This window comes from Heterodontus francisci, chromosome 2 (assembly GCF_036365525.1).
Source record: "Heterodontus francisci isolate sHetFra1 chromosome 2, sHetFra1.hap1, whole genome shotgun sequence".
In the NCBI taxonomy this organism is placed as follows: Eukaryota; Metazoa; Chordata; class Chondrichthyes; order Heterodontiformes; family Heterodontidae; genus Heterodontus; species Heterodontus francisci.
In genome coordinates, this window is record NC_090372.1 from 57,615,290 (window position 1) to 57,639,795 (window position 24,506).

At 45.6% G+C, this 24,506-nt stretch overlaps 1 protein-coding gene across 4 annotated transcripts in view; it reads right to left on the minus strand.

Moving 5' to 3' along the window:
• The window catches only part of LOC137384483 (triple functional domain protein), an 873,575-nt gene that overhangs the window by 51,757 nt on the left and 797,312 nt on the right, over positions 1 to 24,506 (minus strand). For all 4 annotated transcript variants that reach the window (XM_068058645.1, XM_068058631.1, XM_068058625.1 and 1 more), the window contains 5 exons: positions 17,494 to 17,586; positions 7,217 to 7,267; positions 6,332 to 6,409; positions 5,492 to 5,683; positions 496 to 676 (listed from right to left, as the gene is read on the minus strand). In XM_068058645.1, coding sequence (XP_067914746.1) covers positions 496 to 676; positions 5,492 to 5,683; positions 6,332 to 6,409; positions 7,217 to 7,267; positions 17,494 to 17,586 — 595 coding nt within the window. The remainder of the gene's footprint in view (positions 1 to 495; positions 677 to 5,491; positions 5,684 to 6,331; positions 6,410 to 7,216; positions 7,268 to 17,493; positions 17,587 to 24,506) is intronic.

Consider the following 24,506-nt stretch of genomic DNA (forward strand, 5'->3'; position numbering starts at 1 on the left):
GATGGAGGGCAGGCGGGGGCGAGGAAATAAGACTGAAATCACCTTCACTTATTACAATTTAAAAAAATTGTGTTTTACAAAAACATTAAATATTCTAACTTATCCACACGCTACAAAAATATAGTAAACACCATTTATGCCTATATAAATACACTTTTATATATATATATATATAATGTTCATGAAAAAGTCCATTAAAAAAAAAAATCATAATCACTGTTAGAACCCTAACAGAGAACCCTTAGGGCAAGGGAAGAGAAAAGACCAGGAAGAGAAAAGACCAGTCTGTAGTTTCCAAGACAGTTATTACATTACAGCCTAGCCTCAAACAATTTAATGTGATACTGACTGGACAGACTTGATTATATGAATCACAATTTAGGTTATGCAATTAAGTAATGTAGATGCATATGTATATATGTATGAAGAGTTAACAGGGATGAGGAACAATGAGGTTCTGTTTAATGTATTTGTTGTAAGAAACTCTCCAAGTACCATTTAAAAAGTTGCGCTGGTTTTCCAGAATTTGGTTGATTTCATGGATCCACATTTGGCGGACTGTAGGACTTGATGCTTGTAGAATGTAGATTTCCACACCGCCTTCAGCTGATCGTGAGGTAAGCGCAAATTTACATGGATCGTTCTCCACATTCTCTTCTAGGCCAAGGCAACTCACCTGAAACACAAACCAATAAGCCCTCAGGCATTAAATGGTCTGACTTCTAAGTCCAGAAGATCAAATTTCACCTACCTAAAATGCCACATGTTAGGTTATTCATACAGAGGTAAAAGCTCTACTTGTATGCTTCATGACATATTGCAAAATTGTTCAACACCAGGCCATGATTCTCTGTCTATTAAAATTAATCGGGAGGATTTAAACTAGTTTGGCAGGGGGATGGGAACCGGAGCTACGGATCAGTGGATGGGGTAGCTGTTGAACAGGCAGATACCGAGTGCAGAGTCTGTGAGGAAGGTTAGACAATTGACACGACAAAGTTGCAGCCAGTATGATGGGTTGAAGTGTGTCTATTTTAACGCAAGAAGTGTCAGGAATAAGGGTGATGAACTTAGAGCATGGATCAGTACTTAGAGCTACGATGTTGTGGCCATGACAGAGACGTGGATATCACAGGGGCAGGAATGGATGTTGGATGTTCCGGGGTTTAGATGTTTCAAAAGGAATAGGGAGGGAGGTAAAAGAGGTGGGGGAGTGGCATTGCTAATCAGGGATAGTATCACAGCTGCAGAAAGGGAGGTCGTCGAGGAGGGTTTGTCTACTGAGTCATTATGGGTGGAAGTCAGAAACAGGAAAGGAGCAGAAGTAACAGGGTTGTTGTCATGGGTGACTTCAACTTCCCTAATATTGATTGGAACCTCCTTAGTGCAAATAGTTTGGATGGAGCAGTTTTTGTCAGGTGTGTCCAGGAAGGTTTCCTGACTCAATATGTAGATAGGCCGACTAGAGGGGAGGCTATGTTGGACTTGGTGCTTGGCAACGAACCAGGCCAGGTGGCAGATCTCTCGGTGGGTGAGCATTTCGGTGATAGTGATCACAACTCCCTGACCTTTACTAAAGTCATGGAGAGGGTCAGGAGCAGACGGGAAGGGAAAATATTTAATTGGGGGAGGGGGAATTACAATGCTATTAGGCAGGAACTGGGGAGCATTAATTGGGAACAGATGTTCTCAGGGAAATGCACGACAGAAATGTGAAGGTTGTTTAGGGAGCACCTGCTGCGACTGCTGGATAGGTTTGTCCCGATGAGGCAAGGATGGGATGGTAGGGTGAAGGAACCTTGGATGACAAGAGATGTGGAACAGCTAGTCAAGAGGAAGCTTACTTAAGGTTGAGGAAGCAAGGATCAGACAGGGCTCTAGAGGGTTACAAGGTAGCCAGGAAGGAACTGAAGAATGGACTTAGGAGAGCTAGAAGGGGACATGAACAAGTCTTGACGGGTAGGATTAAGGAAAATCCCAAGGCGTTCTACACTTATGTGAGGAACAAGAGGATGGCCAGAGTGAGGGTAGGGATGATCAGGGATAGTGGCGGGAACTTGTGCCTGGAGTCGGAGGAGGTAGGGGAGGTCCTAAATGAATACTTTGCTTCAGTATTCACTAGTGAGAGGGACCTGGTCGTTCATGAGGACAGCATGGAACAGGCTGATATGCTCGAACAGTTTGAGGTTAAGAGGGAGGATGTGCTGGAAATTTTGAATGATATGAGGACAGATAAGTCCCTGGGGCCAGACGGGATATACCCAAGGTTATTACGGGAAGTGAAGGAAGAGATTGCTGCCCCTTTGGCGATGATCTTTGCGTCCTCACTGTCCACTGGAGTAGTACCGGATGATTGGAGGGTGGCAAATGTTATTCCCTTGTTCAAGAAAGGGAATAGGGATAACCCTGGGAATTATAGACCAGTCAGTCTTACGTCGGTAGTGGGCAAATTATTGGAGAGGATTCTGAGAGACAGGATTTATGATTATTTGGAAAAGCATGGTTTGATTAGAGACAGTCAGCATGGCTTTGTGAGGGGCAGGTCATTGCCTTATTGAATTCTTTGAAGATGTGACAAAACACATTGATGAAAGAAGAGCAGTGGATGTGGTGGATAAAATATGGATTTTAGCAAGGCGTTTGATAAGGTTCCCCATGGTAGGCTCATTCAGAAAGTAAGGAGGCATGGGATACAGGGAAAGTTGGCTGTCTGGATACAGAATTGGCAGGCCCATAGAAGACAGAGGGTGGTAGTAGATGGAAAGTATTCAGCATGGAGTTCGGTGACCAGTGGTGTTCCACAGGGATCTGTTCTGGGACCTCTGCTCTTTGTGATTTTTATAAATGACTCGGATGAGGAAGTGGAAGGTTGGGTTAGCAAGTTTGCCGATGACACGAAGGTTGCTGGAGTTGTGGATAGTGTGGAAGGCTGTTGTAGGTTGCAACGGGACATTGACAGGATGCAGAGCTGGGCTAAGAAGTGGCAGATGGAGTTCAACCTGGAAAAGTGTGAAGTGATTCATTTTGGAAGGTCGAATTTGAATGCAGAATACAGGCTTAAAGACAGGATTCTTGGTAGTGTGGAGGAACAGAGGGATCTTGGGGTCCATGTCCATAGATCGCTCAAAGTTGCCACCCAAGTTGATAGGGTTGTTAAGAAGGCGTATGGTGTGTTTGCTTTCATTAACAGGGGGATTGAGTTTAAGAGCCACGAGGTTATGCTGCAGCTCTACAAGGCCCTGGTTAGGCCACACTTGGAATATTGTGTTCAGTTCTGGTCGCCTCGTTATAGGAAGGATGTGGAAGCTTTAGCGAGGGTGCAGAGGAGATTTACCAGGATGCTGCCTGGACTGGAGGGCATGTCTTACGAAGAAAGATTGAGGGAGCTAGGGCTTTTCTCATTGGAGCGAAGAAGGATGAGAGGTGACTTGATAGAGGGGTACAAGATGATGAGAGGCATAGATAGAGTGGATAGCCAGAGACTTTTTCCCAGGGTGGAAAGGGCTATCACCAGGGGACATAATTTTAAGGTGATTGGAGGAAGGTTTCGGGGAGATGTCAGAGGTAGGTTCTTTACACAGAGAGTGGTGGGTGTGTGGAATGCGCTGCCAGCGGTGGTAGTAAAAGCAGATACATTAGGGACATTTAAGCGACTCTTGGATAGGTACATGGATGATAGTAGAATGAAAGGTAGGTCGGTAGTTTGATCTTGGAGTAGGTTAAACGTTCGGCACAACATCATGGGCCGAAGGGCCTGTACTGTGCTGTATTGTTCTATGTTCTAATAGTGGGCTCTCAGTCCACAATTTACAGCAAGTGCTCTTGGCTTGTGTCGGGAGCACAGTAGAACCTCTACCCCACTTTTATAACGTGGCTGATATTTTACACCCCCCAAAGAGCGGGAAGGTGGCCGGGGGGCGTAAAATGGAGTGGGAGGCTTGGGGGCCCATTCCGACCCACTCCACTGCCATTTTACACGGGGCAGCGGAGGCGGAAAATGGCCCGCCCATCCCAGGCCAATTAAGGCCCTTGAGTGGCCAGTTAATGGCCACTTAAGGGGCTCCGTTCACCAACAAGGGGATTTTATTGTTGGTAGGCGGGTGGCCCAGGCCTGAGGAAAAAGTAGGCGGCATTCTGACAGCCTGGGGGGGACGGGGTGCGGGGAGGGGTGGGGGCTCCCTCCTGATCGGACCAATCACCCCTGGCAAGGCCCCAAAAACTCACCTCTTTTCTGGGGCCATCCTCTTCACCTTGAGGCTGGCTTGCAGTCCTAGCAGTGGCCACCGCTGCCAGGACTAACAGCTGCCACCTGCTGATTGGCCGGCAGCTTCATTAGGCAGGACATCCTGCCTCAATGAGGTGGAAGTTCCGCCTCAATCAATTAAAGGCCTGGGGACCATAAAATGCGGTCTGGATCCCCAGGCCCGGTGGAGACAGGATTGCCATCGACTTCTTGGTCGGTGGCCGGCTCCTGTCCGATAAGAGTAAAATTCCGGCCTATGTTGCAGAGTGAGCTGTTTTTTAATGTAGTATATTTGTTTAGATAACTATATAAAAATCATCCCAACAATACAATTTTTAAACAAATGGTGAGAAAATTATTTTAAAATGGTATATTGAATCTGAAAAATGTATACAGAACATTATGCAGTGAGGAGAGATGATCAAGGTAGGTGTATTCTCATTAAAAAGACTTGCTCAGTTTATAACCATTATCTGAACCCTGAAATTAAATTGACACCTCAATAACTCACCTAACATTTTTTTAGTAATGTATTCTATGAAGGTGGACAATGCTGTAGTCAACGTTCTCTCTAATTTTTTGGGGAGTGCTTGGGTGATTTAAATGCGTGGACCCAAAGAACAAAGAAAGTTACAGCACAGGAACAGGCCCTTCGGCCCTCCAAGCCTGCGCCGATCCAGATCCTCTATTATTTTGTGCAGTAACTTAAAGGGGCCAACCTGTGCGCAGGCACTTTCAGGATTGATTTGTTCTCTGATTTATTTCTCCCCAGGGTAAGCGTCTCGCCGTAGCAGCCTACTGAGGTCAGAGAAATCCTGCGAATGATGCTGGACTGTATCATATTGAATCATCAGCACCTCGTAATACCAAGCAAGAATATGGCTGTGACGGTGATATTTCAAATTATGACACTGTCACAATACCAGGAGTCACATGATAGTTTGTGCACAGTATCTTACCGACGGCAATATCACACATTTCACAGGATGTGAAATCACCTGTGATTAGATTACATGATACATCTGTGATAATTGACCTTCTTCTTGATGATACTGATAAATTTAGCCACCCAAACTGTAGCGCAAATCCTTTGTAGATTTAAAGGTCAGTCATCAATTGGGGCATAAGCAAGATAACCATGAATAAATTAAATCTGCCTAAATTATATGGAGTAACGCATTATTCTTGGGGTATTTTTAATAGCATGAAAAGATATCCCAGGACTCTACAGATAGAATATTTGATTACCTTGACACTGTTCTTAAATAAATAGCCAGGCATGGAGAAGCCTTTTTTCTTATCTAAAGGCTCACTGAATATTGCAATCTGTTCAAACAGAAAGACTCTCCGCTCTTTACTGCGTGAAAGCAGCCCAGCGTCTTGATCAGCAACAAAGAATGTGTCCTGGAGAAGCAATCTTCCCTGGGCTATAATTTTACCCTGAAAATAGAGGGAAAAACATCATATACCTTTACAATTTCACAGAATTTAGGATGTCCAATATAAAGATTTGAAAAATACCTTAGTCATCCATGGTCTATATAACTCAAAAAGGGATTCTGGCACATCTAATGAGAATGGCTAAGATTTGCAGTAAATAAATGGACTGCTAGTCTTCCTTTGTCTATGCTGAGATCACAAACCTATTAGTAAACCATACCTTTCCCACACATAGGGAAGAGAAATTCTCATTCACACTGCAACTATCTCTTACAGGACAACCATGGCACATCAAAACTGATAATAAAAATAATTACAGCAAGATAAGCAATTCTGAGAAGTTTCATTATAATCCTGTTTTGAGTATGGTTTACCATTATACATTATTTATGAAGTTGTGAAATACCCAATGTCGTGAAAATGGTTATACATTTACAAAATACCAAACATATAATATATAATAAAAAAATCATAGTTAAACTTATGTTATTTTCATCCTTGCTGTTTTGCTTCATGTAATACATGGAATAATACACATTAAAACAATCCACTTCAGATTTAGAAAATGAAGCCGAGCTGTTGCAAATAACAACAGGGGACGCTTTCCTAAAACACGATGATTGAGGAAAATCAAACTGTCCAAATTACATCGAATCCTTGCAGCCGTCCAACATTCATCATATCGTTGCATCGTTTTGGTACAACACACATGACCTCCACAGCTTTCTATATATAGAAGATAGAGGAAAGAAAATATCAGCTTTTAACATTCTCAGCGATGGTTAGTTTTAAGGCATTTTAATAAACATATAAAAATATTGTCATCCTTCCATGTGTATCTTTCTTAATGATATTATTCTCTGATAGTTGTAAACATATGAAAAGTAAAGTTCGAAATCCCAATAGTGTAAGATTACACTGGCTTACATTACAAGTTCATAACGTCTTCTGAGCATTCTTAGCCACAATGTAAGATAGTGAAGATTAAGTGACGCCGGGCAGTGGGGCGGAATGGAGTGACCTCAAGCTGGTAAATCGACTTGGTCTAATTCCAACGCCACCCATGAACCATTGTCGCTGGGTTGTTTGGGGGGGGGGGGGGGGCTGTTGGGGAGGTGGTTTAAGTAGAGACCCATGTGTTTTCCCTAGAGAATTCAACTGATATTGCAAAACTTATGATTGCTTCATGGAACACAGGAGCAATACTAGCTCTTTAACATCTTATACAGCATAATCTTTTGCAACCATTTGTGTTACACTGACTTCTAAACCAATCAGACTACATATGTCATGTTTACTCTCTACTCAGTATGTTTAAGATTCAGCAACAAGACTTGTTTTCTGATTACACCTCTGTTTTTCTGTGTCAAAGGTGCGATATAAAAGCAAGTTGTTGCTATATCTAGAGATTTACATGTTGTCCTCTGGGTAGAATAGTTTATTCAATATTACAATGCTATCCAGCTTATATATTGATGACGTTTCCATTACATGATAAGTATCAGTTTTGGCACTGATGTGATAAAACAATACCTCCAGCTCTGCTGTGTCTACAGCAGCCTTCCTCGAGTATTTAAGGAAGTCCTGCACAGAGAAAAGAAACAAAATTAGTCAATGTGTCTCTGCTAATTCAGAAATCTAACTTCACGTTAATTAAAGCTCAAGAAGACAGCTTTCCCCTCATCATAAGAAGATTGCATAAATTATTTGTAATTTTCATTGTCAAAGAGTCATAGAGAGATACAGCACTGAAACAGGCCCTTCGGCCCATCGTGTCCATGCCAGCCATCAAGCACCCAACTATTCTAATCCCATTTTCCAGCAATTGGCCGTAGCCTTATATGCTATGGGGTTTCAAGTGCTCATATAAATAGTTCTTAAATGTTGTGAGGGCTCCTACCTCTACCACCTCTTCAGGCAGTGCGTTCCAGATTCCAACCACCCTCTGGGCGAAACATTTTTTCCTCAAATCCCCTCTAAACCTCCTGCCCCTTACCTTAAATCTATGCCCCCTGGTTATTGACCCTGCTGCTAAGGGAAAAGGTTTCTTCCTATCTAACCTATCAATGTCCCTCATAATGTTATATACCTCAATCATGTCCCCCCTCAGCCTTCTCTGCTCTAAGGAAAACAACCCTCGCTTTTTCAGTCTCTCTTCATAGCTGAAATGCTCCAGCCCAGGCAACATCCTGGTGAATCTCCAGTGCAATCACACCCTTCCTATAATGTGGTGCCCAGAACTGTACACAGTACTCCAGCTGTGACCTAACTAGCATTTTATACAGCTCCATCATAACCTCCCTGCTCTTATATTCTATGCCTCGGCTAATAAAGGCAAGTATCCCATATGCCTTCCTAACCGCCTTATCTACCTGTGCTGCTGCCTCCAGTGATCTATGGACAAGTACACCAAGGTCCCTCTGTACTTCCTAGGGTCCTACCATCCATTGTATATTCCCTTGCCTTGTTAGTCCTCCCAAAATGCATCACCTCACACTTCTCAGGATTAAATTCCATTCGCCACTGCTCCGCCCATCTTACCAGCCCATCTATATCGTCCTGTAACCCAAGGCTTTCCTCCTCACTATTTACGACACCACCAATTTTCGTATCATCTGTGAACTTACTGATCATACCTCCTATATTCACGTCTAAATCATTAATGTACACTACAAACAGCAAGGGTCCCAGCACTGATCCCTGTGGTACACCACTGGTCACAGGCTTCCACTCACAAAAACAACCCTCGACCATCACCCTCTGCCTCCTGCCACTAAGCCAATTTTGGATCCAATTTGCCAAATTACCCTGGATCCCATGGGCTCTTACCTTCTTAACCAATCTCCTATGTGGGACCTTATCAAAAGCCTTACTGAAGTCCATGTATACATCAACTGCTTTATTCTCATCTACACATCTAGTCACCGCCTCGAAAAATTCAATCAAGTTAGTTAGACACGATCTCCCCCTGACAAAGCCATGCTGACTATCCCTGATTAATCCCTGCCTCTCCAAGTGGAGATTAATCCTGTCGCTCAGAATTTTTTTCCAATAATTTCCCAACCACTGATGTTAGACTCACTGGCCTGTAATTACCTGGCTTATCCCTCCTATCCTTTTTGAATAATGGGTAAATAGACTAAAAGGCATGGCAGTAAATAGAATCACAGAATGGTTACAGCACAGAAGGCTGCCATTTGGTCTGTTGTCTTCATGCTGGTTCTCTGCAAGAGCAACTCACCAGGTTCAACTCCCCCACCTTTTCCCTGTAGCCCTGCAAACTTTTTCTCTTCAGATAATTATCCAACTCTCTTTCGAAAGCCACAATTGAATCTGCCTCCATCACACTCTCAGGCAGTGCATTCCAGATCCTAATCACTCGTTTTATCAAGGTTTTTCCTCATGTTGCCATTGCATCTTTCGACAATATCGGTGCCCTCTAGTTCTTGATCCTTCCACCAACAGGAACAGTTTCTCCCTCGCAACTCTGTCCAGGCCCCTCATGTTTTTGAATACCTCTATGAAATCTCCTCTTAATCTTCTCTTCTCTAAGGAAAACAGCCCCAGCTTCTCCAATCTATCCACGTAACTGAAGTTCCCCATCCCTGGAACAACTCTCGTGAATCTTTTCTGCACCCACTCTAATACCTTCACATCCTTCTTAAAGTATGGCGCCCAAGAACTGGACACAATACTCCAGTTGTGGCTAAAGGAGTATTTTATACAGATTCATCTTAACTTCCTTGGTTTTGTACTCTATGCCATATTTATGAAGCCTAGGATCCGATATGCTTTATTAGCCACTTTCTCAACCTGCCCTGCCACCTTCAATGATTGGGACACAGATATCCCTAGGTCCCTTTGTTCCTGCACCCCTTTTAGAATTATAGCCTTTGTTTTATAAAAGCAAAATACTGCGGATGCTGGAAATCTGAAACAAAAACTAGAAATGCTGGAATCACTCAGCAGCTCTGGCAGCATCTGTGGAAAGAGAAGCAGATCTCTTTCCACAGATGCTACCAGACTTGCTGAGTGATTCCAGCCTTTGTTTTATATTGCCTCTCTTCTGCCTAACAAATGAATCACTGAATCACAGTGGGAAACATTTAAAGAAAGAATTCAACTTGTTCACCAAAAATACATTACATTAAAAAAACTCAGCAAGAAAGATTCATTCTGCGGCTTACTACGGAAATTAAGGATAGTATTAGATTAAAAGAAGAGGCTCATAATATTGCAAAAAATAGTAGTAAGCTTGAGGATTAGGAGTGTTTTAGAAACCAGCAAAGGACAAACAAAAAGTTGATAGAAACAGGAATATAAAAAACAAATTGTAAGAGCTTTACCAAGTATATAAAAAGGAGAGTAGCTAAAATAAACATTGGTCACTTAGAGGCAGAGACACAAGGAATTATCATGGGGAACAAGAAAATGACAGAGATATTAACAAATATCTTGTGCCTGTCTTCACAGTAGAAGACACAAATAACATACCAGAAATAGAAGGTGGTCAAGGAACTAACAAGAGTGAGGAACTTAAGATAACTAATATTGGCAAAGAAAAAGTATTCCAGAAATTTAAGGGACTAAATGCCGATAAATCCGCAGGACCTGATAGCCTACATCCTAGGGTTCTAAAAGAGGTAGTTGCAGTGATAGTGGATGGACTGGTTGTGATTTTCCAAAATTCCCTAGATTCTAGAATGATCCAAACAGATTGGAAGTTAGTAAATGTTTTTCAAGAGAGGGAGAGAGAAAACAGGGAACTACAGTCTCATTAGCCTGACATCAGTCACTGGTAAAATGCTACAATCTATCAATAAGCTAGTCTTAACGCTGCACGTAGAAAATCATAGTATGATCAGACAAAGTCAACATGGTTTTACGAAAGGGAAATCATGCTTGGCAAATTTATTAGAGTTTTCTGAGGATGTAACTGGTAGGGCAGATAAAGGGGATCAGCAGATGTAGTATACTTGTATTTTCAAAAGGCATTCAATAAGGTGCCACACAAAAGACTAATACACAAGATAAGGGCACATGGAGTTGGGAGTAATATATTAGCACAGATCAAGGATTAGTTAACAGTCAGGAAGCAGACAGTACGGATAAAAATAGACCATTTTCCAGTTGGCAAACTGTAATGGTGGAGTGCGACAGGGATCAGTGCAGGGGCTTCAACTATTCACAATCTATATTAATGACTTGGATAAAGGGGCTGAGAGTATTGTAGCCAAATTTGCTGATGATATAAAGATAGGTAGAAAAGCAAGTTGCGAGGACATAACGAATCTGCAAAGGGATATAGATAGGTTAAGTGAGTAGGGAAAAATTTGGCAGATGGAGTATAATGTGGGAAAATGTTACGTTGTCCACTTTGGAGGGAAGAATAGAAATGCATAATATTACTTAAATGGAGAAAGACTGCAGAATGTTACAGTACAGAGGGATCTGGGGTGTCCTCACATATTTTTTTTTTAGAATTAGAACATTACAGCACAGTACAGGCCCTTCGGCCCTCGATGTTGCGCCGACCATCTGACCTATACTATTCCATTTTCATCCATATGTCTATCCAATGACCACTTAAATGCCCTTAAAGTTGGCGAGTCTACTACTGTTGCAGGCAGGGCGTTCCACGCCCCTGCTACTCTCTGCGTAAAGAAACTACCTCTGACATCTGTCCTATATCTTTCACCCCTCAACTTAAAGCTATGTCCCCTCGTGTTTGCCATCATCATCCGAGGAAAAAGACTCTCACTATCCACCCTATCTAACCCTCTGATTATCTTATATGTCTCTATTAAGTCACCTCTCCTCCTCCTTCTCTCCAACGAAAACAACCCCAAGTCCCTCAGCCTTTCCTCGTAAGACCTTCCCTCCATACCAGGCAACATCCTAGTAAATCTCCTCTGCACCCTTTCCAAAGCTTCCACATCCTTCCTATAATGCGGTGACCAGAACTGCACGCAATACTCAAGGTGCGGCCTCACCAGAGTTTTGTACAGTTGCATCATGACCTCGTGGCTCCGAAACTCGATCCCCCTACTAATAAAAGCTAACACACCATATGCCTTCTTAACAGCCCTATTAACCTGGGTAGCAACTTTCAGGGATTTATGTACCTGGACACCAAGATCTCTCTGCTCATCTACACTACCAAGAATCTTCCCATTAGCCCAGTACTCTGCATTGCTGTTACTCCTTCCAAAGTGAATCACCTCACACTTCTCCGCATTAAACTCCATTTGCCATCTCTCAGCCCAGCTCTGCAGCCTATCTATGTCCCTCTGTACCCTCCAACACCCTTCGACACTATCCACAACTCCACCGACCTTCGTGTCATCCGCAAATTTACTAACCCACCCTTCTACACCCTCATCCAGGTCATTTATAAAGATGACAAACAGCAGTGTCCCCAAAACAGAACCTTGTGGTACACCACTAGTAACTAAACTCCAGGATGAACATTTGCCATCAACCACCACCCTCTGTCTTCTTTCAGCTAGCCAATTTCTGATCCAAAGCTCTAAATCACCTTCAACCCCATACTTCCGTATTTTCTGCAATAGCCTACCGTGGGGAACCTTATCAAACGCCTTACTGAAATCCATATACACCACATCCACGGCTTTACCCTCATCCACCTGTTTGGTCACCTTCTCGAAAAACTCAATAAGGTTTGTGAGGCACGACCTACCTTTCACAAAACCGTGCTGACTATCGCAAATGAACTTTAAACCAAGTTCTTGCTTGCCAGTGCCCTCTTGCGTCCCTGTAACCTTACCCCTACCTCAATACTCTCAACAGCCTGTGCACTGGAACTACAATTTAGGTTCCCATTCCCCTGCTGATTTAGTTTAAACCCCCCCGAAGAGCACTAACAAATCTCCCCCCCAGGATATTGGTACCCCTCTGGTTCAGGTGAAGACCATCCTGTTTGTAGAGGTCCCACCTACCCCAGAAAGAGCCCCAATTATCCAGGAAACCAAAACCCTCCCTCCTACACCATCCCTGCAGCCACGTGTTCAACTCCTCTCTCTCCCTATTCCTCTCTTCGCTAGCACGTGGCACGGGCAACAACCCAGAGATAACAACTCTGGTTGTTCTCGCTCTAAGCTTCCACCCTAGCTCCCTGAATTTCTGCCTTAAATCCCCATCTCTCTTCCTACCTATGTCGTTGGTGCCTATGTGGACCACCACTTAGGGGTGCTCCCCCTGCCCCTGAAGGATCCCAAAAACACGATCAGAGACATCACGTACCCTGGCACCTGGGAGGCAACACACCAACCGTGAGTCTCTCTCGTTCCCACAGAACCTCCTATCTGTTCCCCTAACTATGGAGTCCCCAATGACTAATGCTTTGCTCCTCTTCCCCTTTCCCCTCTGAGCAACAGGGACAGACTCTGTGCCAGAGACCTGCACCCCATTGCTTACCCCTGGTAAGTCATCCCCCTCAACAGTATCCAAAACGGTATACCTGTTGTTGAGGGAAACGGCCACAGGGGATCCCTGCACTGCCTGCTGGTTCCCTTTCCTTCCCCTGACGGTAACCCATCTACCTACTTCTTTTACCTGAGGTGTGACTGCCTCCCTATAACTCCTGTCAATAATCCCCTCCGCCTCCCGAATGATCCGAAGTTCATCCAGCTCCAGCTCCAGTTCCCTAACGCGGTCTGCGAGGAGCTGGAGTTGGGTGCACTTCCCGCAGATGCAGTCAGCAGGGACACTCTTGGCGACCCCTACCTCCCACATTCTGCAGGAGGAACATACAACTGCCTTTACCTCCATTCCCACTATTCTAGATTCCCAACAAATCTACTGAAAAACCACAAAACCACCATAAATCACAAAAAGTTAGCATGCAGGCACAGCAAATAATTAGGAAGGCTAATAGAATGTTGGCCTTTATTACAAGGGGGATGGAGTATAAAAGTAGAGAAATCATGCTACAACTGTGCAGAGCATTGTTGAGACCACATCTGGAGTACAGATTTGGTCTCCTTATTTAAGGAGGGATATACTTGCATTGGAGGCAGTTCAGAGAAGGTTCACTAGGTTGATTCTTGGGATGAAGAGGTTGTCTTTTGAGAAAAGGTTAAGCAGGTTGGGTCTGAACTCATTGGAGTTTAGAAGAATGAGGGGTGATCTTATTGAAATATGTAAGATGCTCAGGGGGCTTGACAGGGTAGATGTTGAGAGGATGTTTCCCCTTGTGGGGAAATCTGGAACACAAGAACATAAGAAATAAGAGCAGGAGTAGACCATATGGTCCCTCAAGTGCTCCACCATTCAAAACGATCATGGCTGATCTTGGGATTCAACTCCACTTTCTCGCCTGCTCGCTACAGCCCTTGATTCCCTGAGAGACCAAAAATCTGTCTATCCCAGCCTTAAATGTAGTCAACGATGGAGCATCCACAACCCTCAAGGGCAGAGAATTCCAAAGATTTACAACCCTTTGAGTGAAGTAATTGCTCCTTATCTCAGTCATAAATGATCTTATCCTGAGACTTTGCCCCCGTGTTTTAGATTCCTCGACCAGCGGAAATAATCTCTCAATGTCTACCCTATCCAGCCCCTTTAGAATCTTATATGTTTCTATGAGATCATCTCTCATTCTTCTAAACTCCAGAGAATACAGGCCCAATTTACTTAGTTTCTCATCATATGACAACCCCCTCACCCCAGGGACCAATTTATGAACCTTCGGTGCACTGCCTCCAATTCAACTATAGCCTTTCTTAAACATGGAGACCAAAACTGCACATAGTATTCCAGATGTGGTCTCACCAAAACCCTGTATAATTGTAGCAGTACTTCCTTATTCCTGTACTCCAATCCCCTTGCAATAAAGGCCAACATGCCACTTGCCTTCCTAATTGCTTGTTGTACCTGCATGTTAACTTTCTGCGTTCCTTGTACAAGCACACCCAAGTCTCTTTGAACATTGACACCTACGAGTTGCACACCTTTTAAAAAATATTCTGCTTTTCTATTCTTATGACCAAAATGCATAACTTCACACTTCCCTACATAGACTCCATCTTGTTGCCCACTCACTTAACCTGTCTCTATCTCTTTGCAGCCTCTCTGTGTCCTTCCCACAGCTTACCTTTCCACCTACCTTTGTATCATCAGCAAATTTAGATACATTACTCTCTGTCTCTTCATCCAAGTCATTAATATAGATTGCAAAAAGCTGAGATCCCAGCACTGATCTTTTCGGCACTCCACTAATTACTGTCCGTCAACTTGAAAATGTCCCGTTTGCGTCCACTTGTTGCTTCCTGTCTGTTAACCAATCATCTATCCATGCTAATATATTACCCCCAACTCCCAGAGCCCTTATCTTGCCAATTAACCTTTTGTGTGGCACCTTATCGAATGCCTTTTGGAAATCCAGGTATACTACCTTTACTGGTTCCCCTTTATGTACGCTAATAGTTACATCCTCAAAAAACTCTAATAAATTTGTCAAAAAGGATTTCCCTTCAGTAAAACCATGTTGACTTGTTCTAATCATACTGTGCTTTTCTAAGTGCATTGTTAGGATTTCCTTAATAATAGATTCCAGCATTTTCCCAACGACTGATGTTTGACTAACTGGCCTGTTTTCTCTCTTCCTCCTTCCTTGAAAAGCTGTGTAACATCTATCAACTTCCAATCTGATGGGACCGTTCTTGAATCTAAGGAATTTTGGAAAATCATAACTAGAGCATCCACTATACTGCAGCAATCTATTTTAGAACCCTAGGATGTAGGCCTTCAGGTCCTGGAGATTTGCCAGATTTTAGTTCCTTAAGTTTCTCCAATACTTTTACTCTGCTGATATGAATTTCCTTAATTTCCTCACTCTTTTTAGTCCCTAGATTATTGCCTATTTCTGGTATGGAACTTGTGTCTTCTACTGTGAAGCTGACACAAAGGGCTGGATTTTACGTGGCCACCGCGACCTTAAATGTGGCAGCTTACTAACGTGAGCAGGGCGGCCAACCCCCACCCCCTGATGACGTGGAGGGGACGGATGAGCCGTCCCTGGCAACGACGTCCGGCACCACTGCGATGGTGCCAGCACCACTTTTAAAGGGCTTAGAGCCCCCAATGACTGTTTCAAATCTTAACAGCAAATTTCATTTAAAAGTCTTAAAAATAACTTTAAAAATCTTTCCGTCCCCTCCCCCCCCCAATAGACTTAAATTTAATTCCTTGCCCACTCACTCCTCAAAAAACTTGACTACATGACCTACCCCCCAAAACAAAGTTCACAAACTCTAACCATCAACCCCTTCCCACCATCCCCCCAACCAATCCAAAGAGTTTGACCTCGCTCTCCTCCTCCCGCACTGAGAAAAGTACCTCCTACCCCCTCCCCATAGGAGTCGTGCCTCGTTTCCAGGAACGGGGATCCAAAGGTGTGTCAATGCTGGCCACCAGGATGAAAATCTCAACCTGCTGTCTGAATCGCAGTAGCCGGCATGTTAATGAATGGTAAGTGCCCATCTGCCGAGTGGTGGGTGGGTGCTGACACGAGGCTTTGACGCCGTCACAGAGATTGGGATGGGCCCTGCCGAGTGGAAGCTGTGTCATTAAATATGTTGAAGGATGACCGAGACAGATTTTTGGTCTACAAGGGAGTAAAGGATTATAGGGGGCAGGCAGGAAAATAGAGTCAAGTCCACAATCAGATCAGCCATGATCTTATTGAATGGTGGAGAAAACTCAAGGGGCTCAATGGCCTACTCCTGCTCCTATTCCTTACATTGTTATAAACAGGGCATTTTCAAGTTGGCAGGCTGTAACTAGTGGAGTGCTGCAAGGATAAATCTACATTAATAAGTTAAACTAAGTGACCAAGAGTAATGTAAAGTTTGCTGACGATACAAAGCTAGGTGGGAATGTAAGCTGTGAGGACACAAAGAGGCTGCAAAGAGACAGACAGGTTAAGTGAAAGGGGAACAAGGTCGCAGATATTGGCAAGTGTGAAGTTAGGCACTTTGGCAGTAAGATCAGAAAAGTAGAATATTTTTCAAAAGGCTGGAAAGTTCTAAATGTTAATGTTCAGAGAGACTTGAGTGTGCTCAGACATGGAACACAGAAAGTCAAAATGCAGGTACAGCAAGCAATTAGGAAGGCAAATGGCATGTTGGCCTTTATTACCAGGGGATTGGAGTATAAGAATAAGGAAGTCGTGTGACAATGTACAGGGCTTTGGTGAGATCACACCTGGAGTAGTGTGTGTAATTTTGGTCTCCATATTTAAGGAAGGAAACACTTGCCCCGAGGGCAATACAGTGGAGGTTCACTAGATTGGTTCCTGGGTTCAGAGGGTTGTCCTATGATGACAGGCTGAGTAAATTGGGCCTATAATCTCTGGAGTTTAGAAGAATGAGAGGTGATTTCATTGAAACATGCAAGATTCTGAAGGGAATTAACAAGGTAGACACTGAGAGGTTGTTTTCCCCTGGCGGGGGAATCTAGAACATGGGGCACAGTCTCAGGATAAGGAGACGATCATTTAGGACTGAGATAAGGAGAAACTTCTTCACTCAAAGGGTTGTGAATCTTTGGAATTGACTACCCCAGAGGGTTGTGGATGCTCAATTGTTGAGTATATTTAAGGTTGAAATAGACAAATTTCTGGTCTCTCAGGGAATCAAGGGATAAGGGGAGTGGGCAGGGAAGTGGAGCTGAGGCAAAAGATCAGTCATGATTGTACTGAATGGCAGAGCAGGCTTGAGGGGCCATATGGTCTATTGCTGCTCCTATTTTTTATGTCCTTAATTGCAGGGTTCCCATGAAGTACTAACCTTCAGCAGGAGCTGGTATTTCATTATCCGTTGCACTGGTTTTATTAGCAGGTCTGTCAGTTGCAGTCGATGACCAAGCCGCTGTTTTAAGTCCTTAAGGATTACATTAAAAAGTATTATTTAAATCAGATTTTTTAATGCAGGTGTAATAAAGATGTTTCTTTTTCTACTCATGTCCTATTCTTCTGCATCTCAATTGCATTATATTATATTATATTATAAGTATGACACATACTGGATGGTTATCTTTGGATAATTGTAGATGTACAGTAAAGCAAACACAATCATGAAAATGGGGAGGCAGTGGCGTAGTGGTAATGTCACTGGACTAGTAGCCCAGAGGCCCAGGCTGGTGCTCTGGGGGCATGGGTTTGAAACCCACCATAGCAGATGGTGAAATCTGAACTCAATTAATTAAAAAAAAATCTGGAATTAAAAAGACAGTCTAATGATGATCATATAACTATTGCCAGATGGTAGTAAAAACCCATCTGTAGGTCTGGCCTAGTGGTTGACTCTTAAATGCCCTCTGAGAATCAAGGCAATTCGGGATGGGCAATAAATGCTGGCCTAGTCAGTGATGCCCACATCCCATGAACCCATAAAAATAAACAATACTTGGAAGCCTTTTGCAAATATTGGGCTGAACTTAGCGAGCCCGCTGCAGGGTCCGGTAGAAGATCCGGCTGTGCGTCGTTCCTGCTAGTCATGTGGGCAGCTGGCCTACCATGATCATGCAGCGGACAGCCACTTTGCACAATGAAGCGTGGGGCCTGGGCTATCATGTGGCAGAGGCGGGATGGGAGATGCCGAATACAGCGTCAGATGACTCCGGTGCAGGTGCTGGCGCCATATTTAAAGGCGTGCCAGCCCTGCTTGCATTGCTTCCTTGCACTCATTTGCTGCTACCTCTTCACGACAGAGACTTGACATCACTCCACATGATATCAAGAAACGACTGAAGGCACTAGATACTGCAAAGGCTAGGGGCCCTGACAACATTCCGGCAATAGTACTGAAGACCTGTGCTCCAAAACTTGCTGCGCCCCTAGACAAGCTGTTCCAGTATCGCTACTACCCGGAAATGTGGAAAATTGCCCAGGTTTGTCCTGTACACAAAAAGCAGGACAAATCCAACCCGGCCAATTAACGCCCCATCAGTCTACTCTCGATTATCAATAAAGTGATGGAAGGTGTTGTCGACAGTGCTATCAAGCGGCACTTGCTAAACAATAACCTGTTCAGTGATGCTCAGTTTGAGTTCCGCCAGGGCCACTCAGCTCCTGATCTCATTACAGCCTCAGTTCAAACATGGACTAAAGAGGTGAACTCAAGAGGTGAGGTGAGAGTGACTGCTCTTGACATCAAAGCAGCATCTGACCGAGTATGGCATCAAGGAGCCCTAGCAAAACTGGAGTCAATGGGAATCAGAAGGAAAACTCTCCGCTGGTTGGAGTCATACCTAGCGCAAAGGAAGATGGTTGTGGTTGTTGGAAGTCAATCACCTGAGCTCCAGGACATTACTGCAGGAGTTCCTCAGGGTAGTTCCTAGGCCCAACCATCTTCAGCTGCTTCATCTATGACTTTCTTTCAATCATGTCAGAAGTGGGGATGTTCGCCGACGATTGCACAATGTTCAGCACCATTCGCGACTCCTCAGATACTGAAACAGTCCGTGCAGAAATGTAGCAAGACCTGGACAGTATCCAGGCTTGGGCTGATAAGTCGCAAGTAACATTCGCGCCACATAGGTGCCAGGCAATGACCATCTCCAACAAGAGAGAATCTAACCATCTCCCCTTGAAATTCAATGGCATGACGATTGCTGAATCCCCCACTATCAACATCCTGGGGGTTACCATCGATCAGAAAATGAACTGGAGTAGCCATATAAATACTGTGGCTATAAGAGGTCAGAGGCTAGGAATCATGCGGCGAGTACCTCACCTCTGACTCCCAAAAGCCTGTCCACCAGCTACAAGGCACAAGTCAGGAGTGTGATGGACTACTCTTCACTTGCCTGGATGGGTGCAGCTCCAACAATACTCAAGAAGCTCGACACCATCCAGGACAAAGCAGCCCACTTGATTGGCACCCCATTTACAAATGTTCACTCCCTCCACCACTGACGCACAGTGGCAGCAGTGTGTACCCATCTACAAGATGCACTGCAGCAACGCACCAATGCTCCTTAGACAGCGCCTTCCAAACTCGCGATCTCTACCACCTAGAAGGACAAGGGCAGCAGTTGCATGGGAACACCACCACCTGCAAGTTCCCATCCAAGCCACACACCATCCTGACTTGGAACTATATCACCATTCCTTCAGTGTCGCTGGGTTAAAGTTCTGGAACTCCCTTCCTAACAGCACTGTGGATGTGCCGACCCCACATGGACTGCAGCGATTCAAGGAGACATCTCACCACCACCTTATCATGGGCAATTAGGGATGGGCAAGAAATGCTGGCCTGGCCAGTGATGCCCACATCCCCATAAAAATGAATTAAAAAAAGAGACCCTACTGCAGTGACTCTGGATCCCCCATCCCTCTGAGGCAGATCCCACAGGATGGTAGAGGCAAGACACAGAGTGGCCCCATGGTTTAGCAATGCCTCACTCAAGATACTCCTCCAGGTTGCAAGGGAAAGGTGGGAGGTCCTCTTCCCCAACAATGGCAAGTAGAGGTCCTCCCGCCTGATCAAGCAAACATGGATGGAGATCGCCGAGGAGGTCAACAGCCGCAGAGTCATCCCCGAACATGGGTACAGTGCTGCAAGAGGCCTTTTTAGTGATTGCAAGTGGCTATGTAGGAGGAAGCGGGACATGGGAAGGAGGCACTACAAAGTTGATTGCAGAGGGGATTAGGCATCACCTCATCCTGACAGATGCATGGCTGTATCTCAGTCACAAATCACCTTCTTTCACAACTCACCCCCATTAACTCCCAAGAGTGGATGGGAGCATGAGCTATATGTGATACCCTAGTAGAGGACGAGGGGTTCACAACAGCAGAACTGCCATGGTGATCTCTCTGCGAAATATGACAATCTCCCTCTTTCCACTTGCAGGACAAGAGGGCCCATAACAGAAAGAGACAGCATGGACTGGCAGAGGCATCCCAGATCTTCGACCTCTCTCCACAACAGAGGAAGAGACATTAGAATTGGCAGGGACCCAGGGCAGCCGCTCAATATCTGATGGAGAGACTGGAGTCACCCGCAAGATAATGAGGATTGGCTTCCATTAACATACAGTTCACTTCACTTCTGGAAACTCACATGATGAATGGTTGGCATGATGAGATCTGCACAGCCCAACCCATATGTCTGCATTCTTTCATGCAGGTTGGCGTCTGCAGGAAACTCAGCTAGAAAGTGGACAGCGCTGAGGATGAGGAGCACTCAGACTCTCTTGCACCTTCCACCAGGGCAGATACTTTCACCTCAGTGGGTTTCTGCTCGGCTGTAGAATCAAGGTCACAAGCTGGTGAGAGCACAGCACACGCGCCCGAGAAGCTGCCTGAGGTTGAGACAGCTGAGGCCTGGAGACTTATCCAGCTCCTCGTCCTTCTCTCGTGAGCAGGGAGGTTCAAGTGAGCTTTGAAAGGGAGGAAAAGTGGCTGTCCTCCACGGCTGGGGACTGCTCTCAGGATGTTCCGTGTGGACCCTGGCTCCTTACCCCTCTGCCATTGGGCCTAGCTCCAGCAGCCGCAATGCCTGAAGAGAGTCCTGCAGGAAACCCTCAGGCAGCTGGGGCCCTCCAGGCCTCAGGCAGCTACAGGACAGCCGCCGAAGTCATCCCAGGCCAAGGGGCATCCTGCCTCCAGCACAGCTGCTAGCGATGGGTTCACACCTCGTAGAAGCACTCGTAAACGTATAAAGAAAACCACCTGAAGACACCTGGGTGCTGACGGATGTTTGAAATTTGACGTGTGCTGTATCACATAAGGTTCTTTTGTTCAACCAATTAACCTTCATTGTTTAAAACTGATTATTCTAACAGGCATTAATTGTGAGCTACTGACGTCACCTTTCCCCCTTAGCGGAATACCAATGTGGACACAGCCCTCATTTGAATATGATCTCCCATGGGCACTAGTACATGGCTTAACTGGGCGCTAGGCATGGATCACCAATAGAAAGGAGGCGACAGACTGCATGCATTGAAGTGAGTCTTTATTGTTTTTTTCTCTGAGCAGCCTTCAGGGTGGCTGGAAGAGGGTAAATATGAAACTGTCTCTTTCCTCCTTGGCCCAATGCTCAATCTGCCTGGCCTCCAGTACAAGGGCTTCAGCAGCCAGTGCTGTTTGCTCATCACCCTCTTCGTCCTCCTCGTCAGTAGAGGAATGTTGCTCAGCCATATTATCATCATGCAACGGCTCCGCCTTCTGCAGTGCTGGATTGTGCAGAGCACAGCAGACCACCACGATATGCGAGACCCTCACTGGGGCATTCTGCAGGGCTCCACCGGATTGATCTAGGCAACAGAATCGGTGGACTCATGGCAAATGTTGTACCTCTTCTCTGCTGCATTGCGAGGGTTCCTCACAGGCATGAGTAGCCAAGTCTTCAATAGGTAGTCCTTGTCCCCAGGACTCCATCCCTGAAGGCGAATGTGGGGCATGAAATGTTGTGGCACCTGGGACTGCGACGTATGTAGGCATTGTGGCTGCTTCCCGGGAAGTGGGCACAAACCTGCAGGAAACGCTTTTGGGGGTCGCAGATCAGTTGAATGTTGATGGAATGGAAGCCCTTCCTGTTGAAGGCGACGACTGGCTGGTCCGTTGGAGCCTTGAAGGCCACATGCATACAATCTATCACACCTCACACTCGGGGAAATTCACTGATGGCCCCAAACCCAATGGCCCTCTCGGTCTGACTGTCAGGGTCGGTCTGGTAGTGCATATAGCCACCAGCCCTCTTGAACAGGGCACTGATCACCTTGTTGATGCAGTGGTGGGCTGCTGCCTGAGAGACCCACACATGTTCCTAGCAGATCCTTGGAATGTTCCAGATGTGTAAAAGTTTAGCACCACTGTGATCTTCAGGGTCACTGGCACGAGGTGACCCCCCGAATCCCATAGGTTGCAACGCATCCTGCAGCACGGCACATAAGTCGGTGACGGCCTCCCTGGAGAGTCGTAGTCTTCACTGACAATGCCGCCTGGACATCTGGAGGTAGCTAATGCGAGTCCGGTACACCCTCTGGTGTAGGTGCGCCCTTCTTGGCATGGCCAGCTACTGCGGCTCTCGTCGTGGAGCTTCGTGGTCAGGCGCAGCTGCCTCTTGGCCCTGTGTCAGAGGAACTGCATCATGCCATGGGGGTCTAAAAACTCAGGGTGTATAAGACCCATGCCCATTGATCAGTGGGCCTACAAAGTGCTGTCAACGCAGAGATGACCCTGCTTTGACAGCTGAGCTTTTGTTATTTCTCCTGGCAGAATCCGTGAGAGCTCTCAGTGCCCACCTTTGCAGCTGGTGACCCTCTCATCCAGCAGCATTGGCAACCAAACACCTCACAACAGTTTAGTCACCCGATACAGCCACACCCGAGACCCACGAACCCCCTTGTACAGAGCCCCCCGATCCCCTTACAGAGCCCCCAAGACCCCGACTACCCTTGCAGAGCCCCCGAGACCATGACCACTCTTGCAGATTCCCCGAGACCCCGACCCCCTGGCAGAGCACCTGAGTCCCTTGCAGAGCACCCGAGACCCCGACCCCCTTGCAGAGCACTCGAGAACATGACCCCCTTGCAGAACCCCCGAGAACACGACCCACCCCGCCCCCTTGCAGAGCATCCGAGAACACGGCACCCCCACCCCTTGCAGAGTGCACAGCACTATGGTCCAACAATGGCCTCCCCATCCCCCCTTCCCCTAATCAGTGCTAGATATGACTGTACGTCATGGCACTGAGGTCTCGACATGGTGCCGCCAGCTTTTAATGATTGGGAATCCCAAGGCATGGGAGGGCCGCCTGCCGTCTTAATCCCATTGAATCGCAATGAATTAGATGCAAATGTATAAAAAGTAAGCTCTCCAATTTAAATTACTTTCCCGTTGCGTCAGGCTGGCGATGCCATGTTGGTGCCTTCCCGCCACTGACTAACTCCGGAACTGACGTCATGACACTGAATTTCCAGGCGGACGCTCCTGATGCGATTCTCCGTCCCCCAAGCCACCATTCCCACTCCAAATGGCCGTACTAAATTCAGCCCATTATCACTGCTTTGAATTATAATACAAAGTTTCTTCAGCATGTTATAATGGCAAAAGATTGGCAATAAGTTGGTCACCCTCATTGGCGAGTTCCTCACTGTAGTTATGCTGCTGTGGGAAGGAAATGTCTGAAGGACAATCAATCTGGGGCTGCTCAGGCACCTCTTAATTGTTCAGAGCAGCACTGGAAGTGGCCAGAGAGAAAGCCACAGCCAACTACTTGGGCAGAGTCAGTGGTGCGGCCTGGGGAGGAAAGGACGTGGGAACAAAACGGGGGACTTCATACTCTCAAAACAATATAAAGCCATCGGTTTTTTCTCAATATTTTGTAGCAGAAAAGCACAGAAGAGAAAAATAATATTTCCCATGTCACAAAAAACATTACATTAAATCCTGGGCTGGCGAACTTACAAAATGGCTGGTGCAGACACTCTCCCCTCCCCTCCATCTCCCAATAACGTGTCCAGTGCCACTGCGCAGGCACCGGCGCCATTTTTCAAGGGCTTCCAGCTCTTCAGTTTAATTAAAATTTTTCAAGTTACAGGAGTTATAAATTTAAAGAGAAAAATTTAATAAAAGCTTCAAGCCCCTCTCCCGCCCCACCATTGACTAAAAAATGTATTACTTTCCATCACCCCCACAAAAAAAACTTACCTTGCGATCACGACCTCCCCGCCCCCAAAGTTTATAAACTATGAACTTAACCCCTTCCCACCAGCCCCTAGACCAATCAGAAATGTTTAACTCTGCTCCCCCACCCCCTGCCCTGAAACCTTACCCACTCCCCATCAG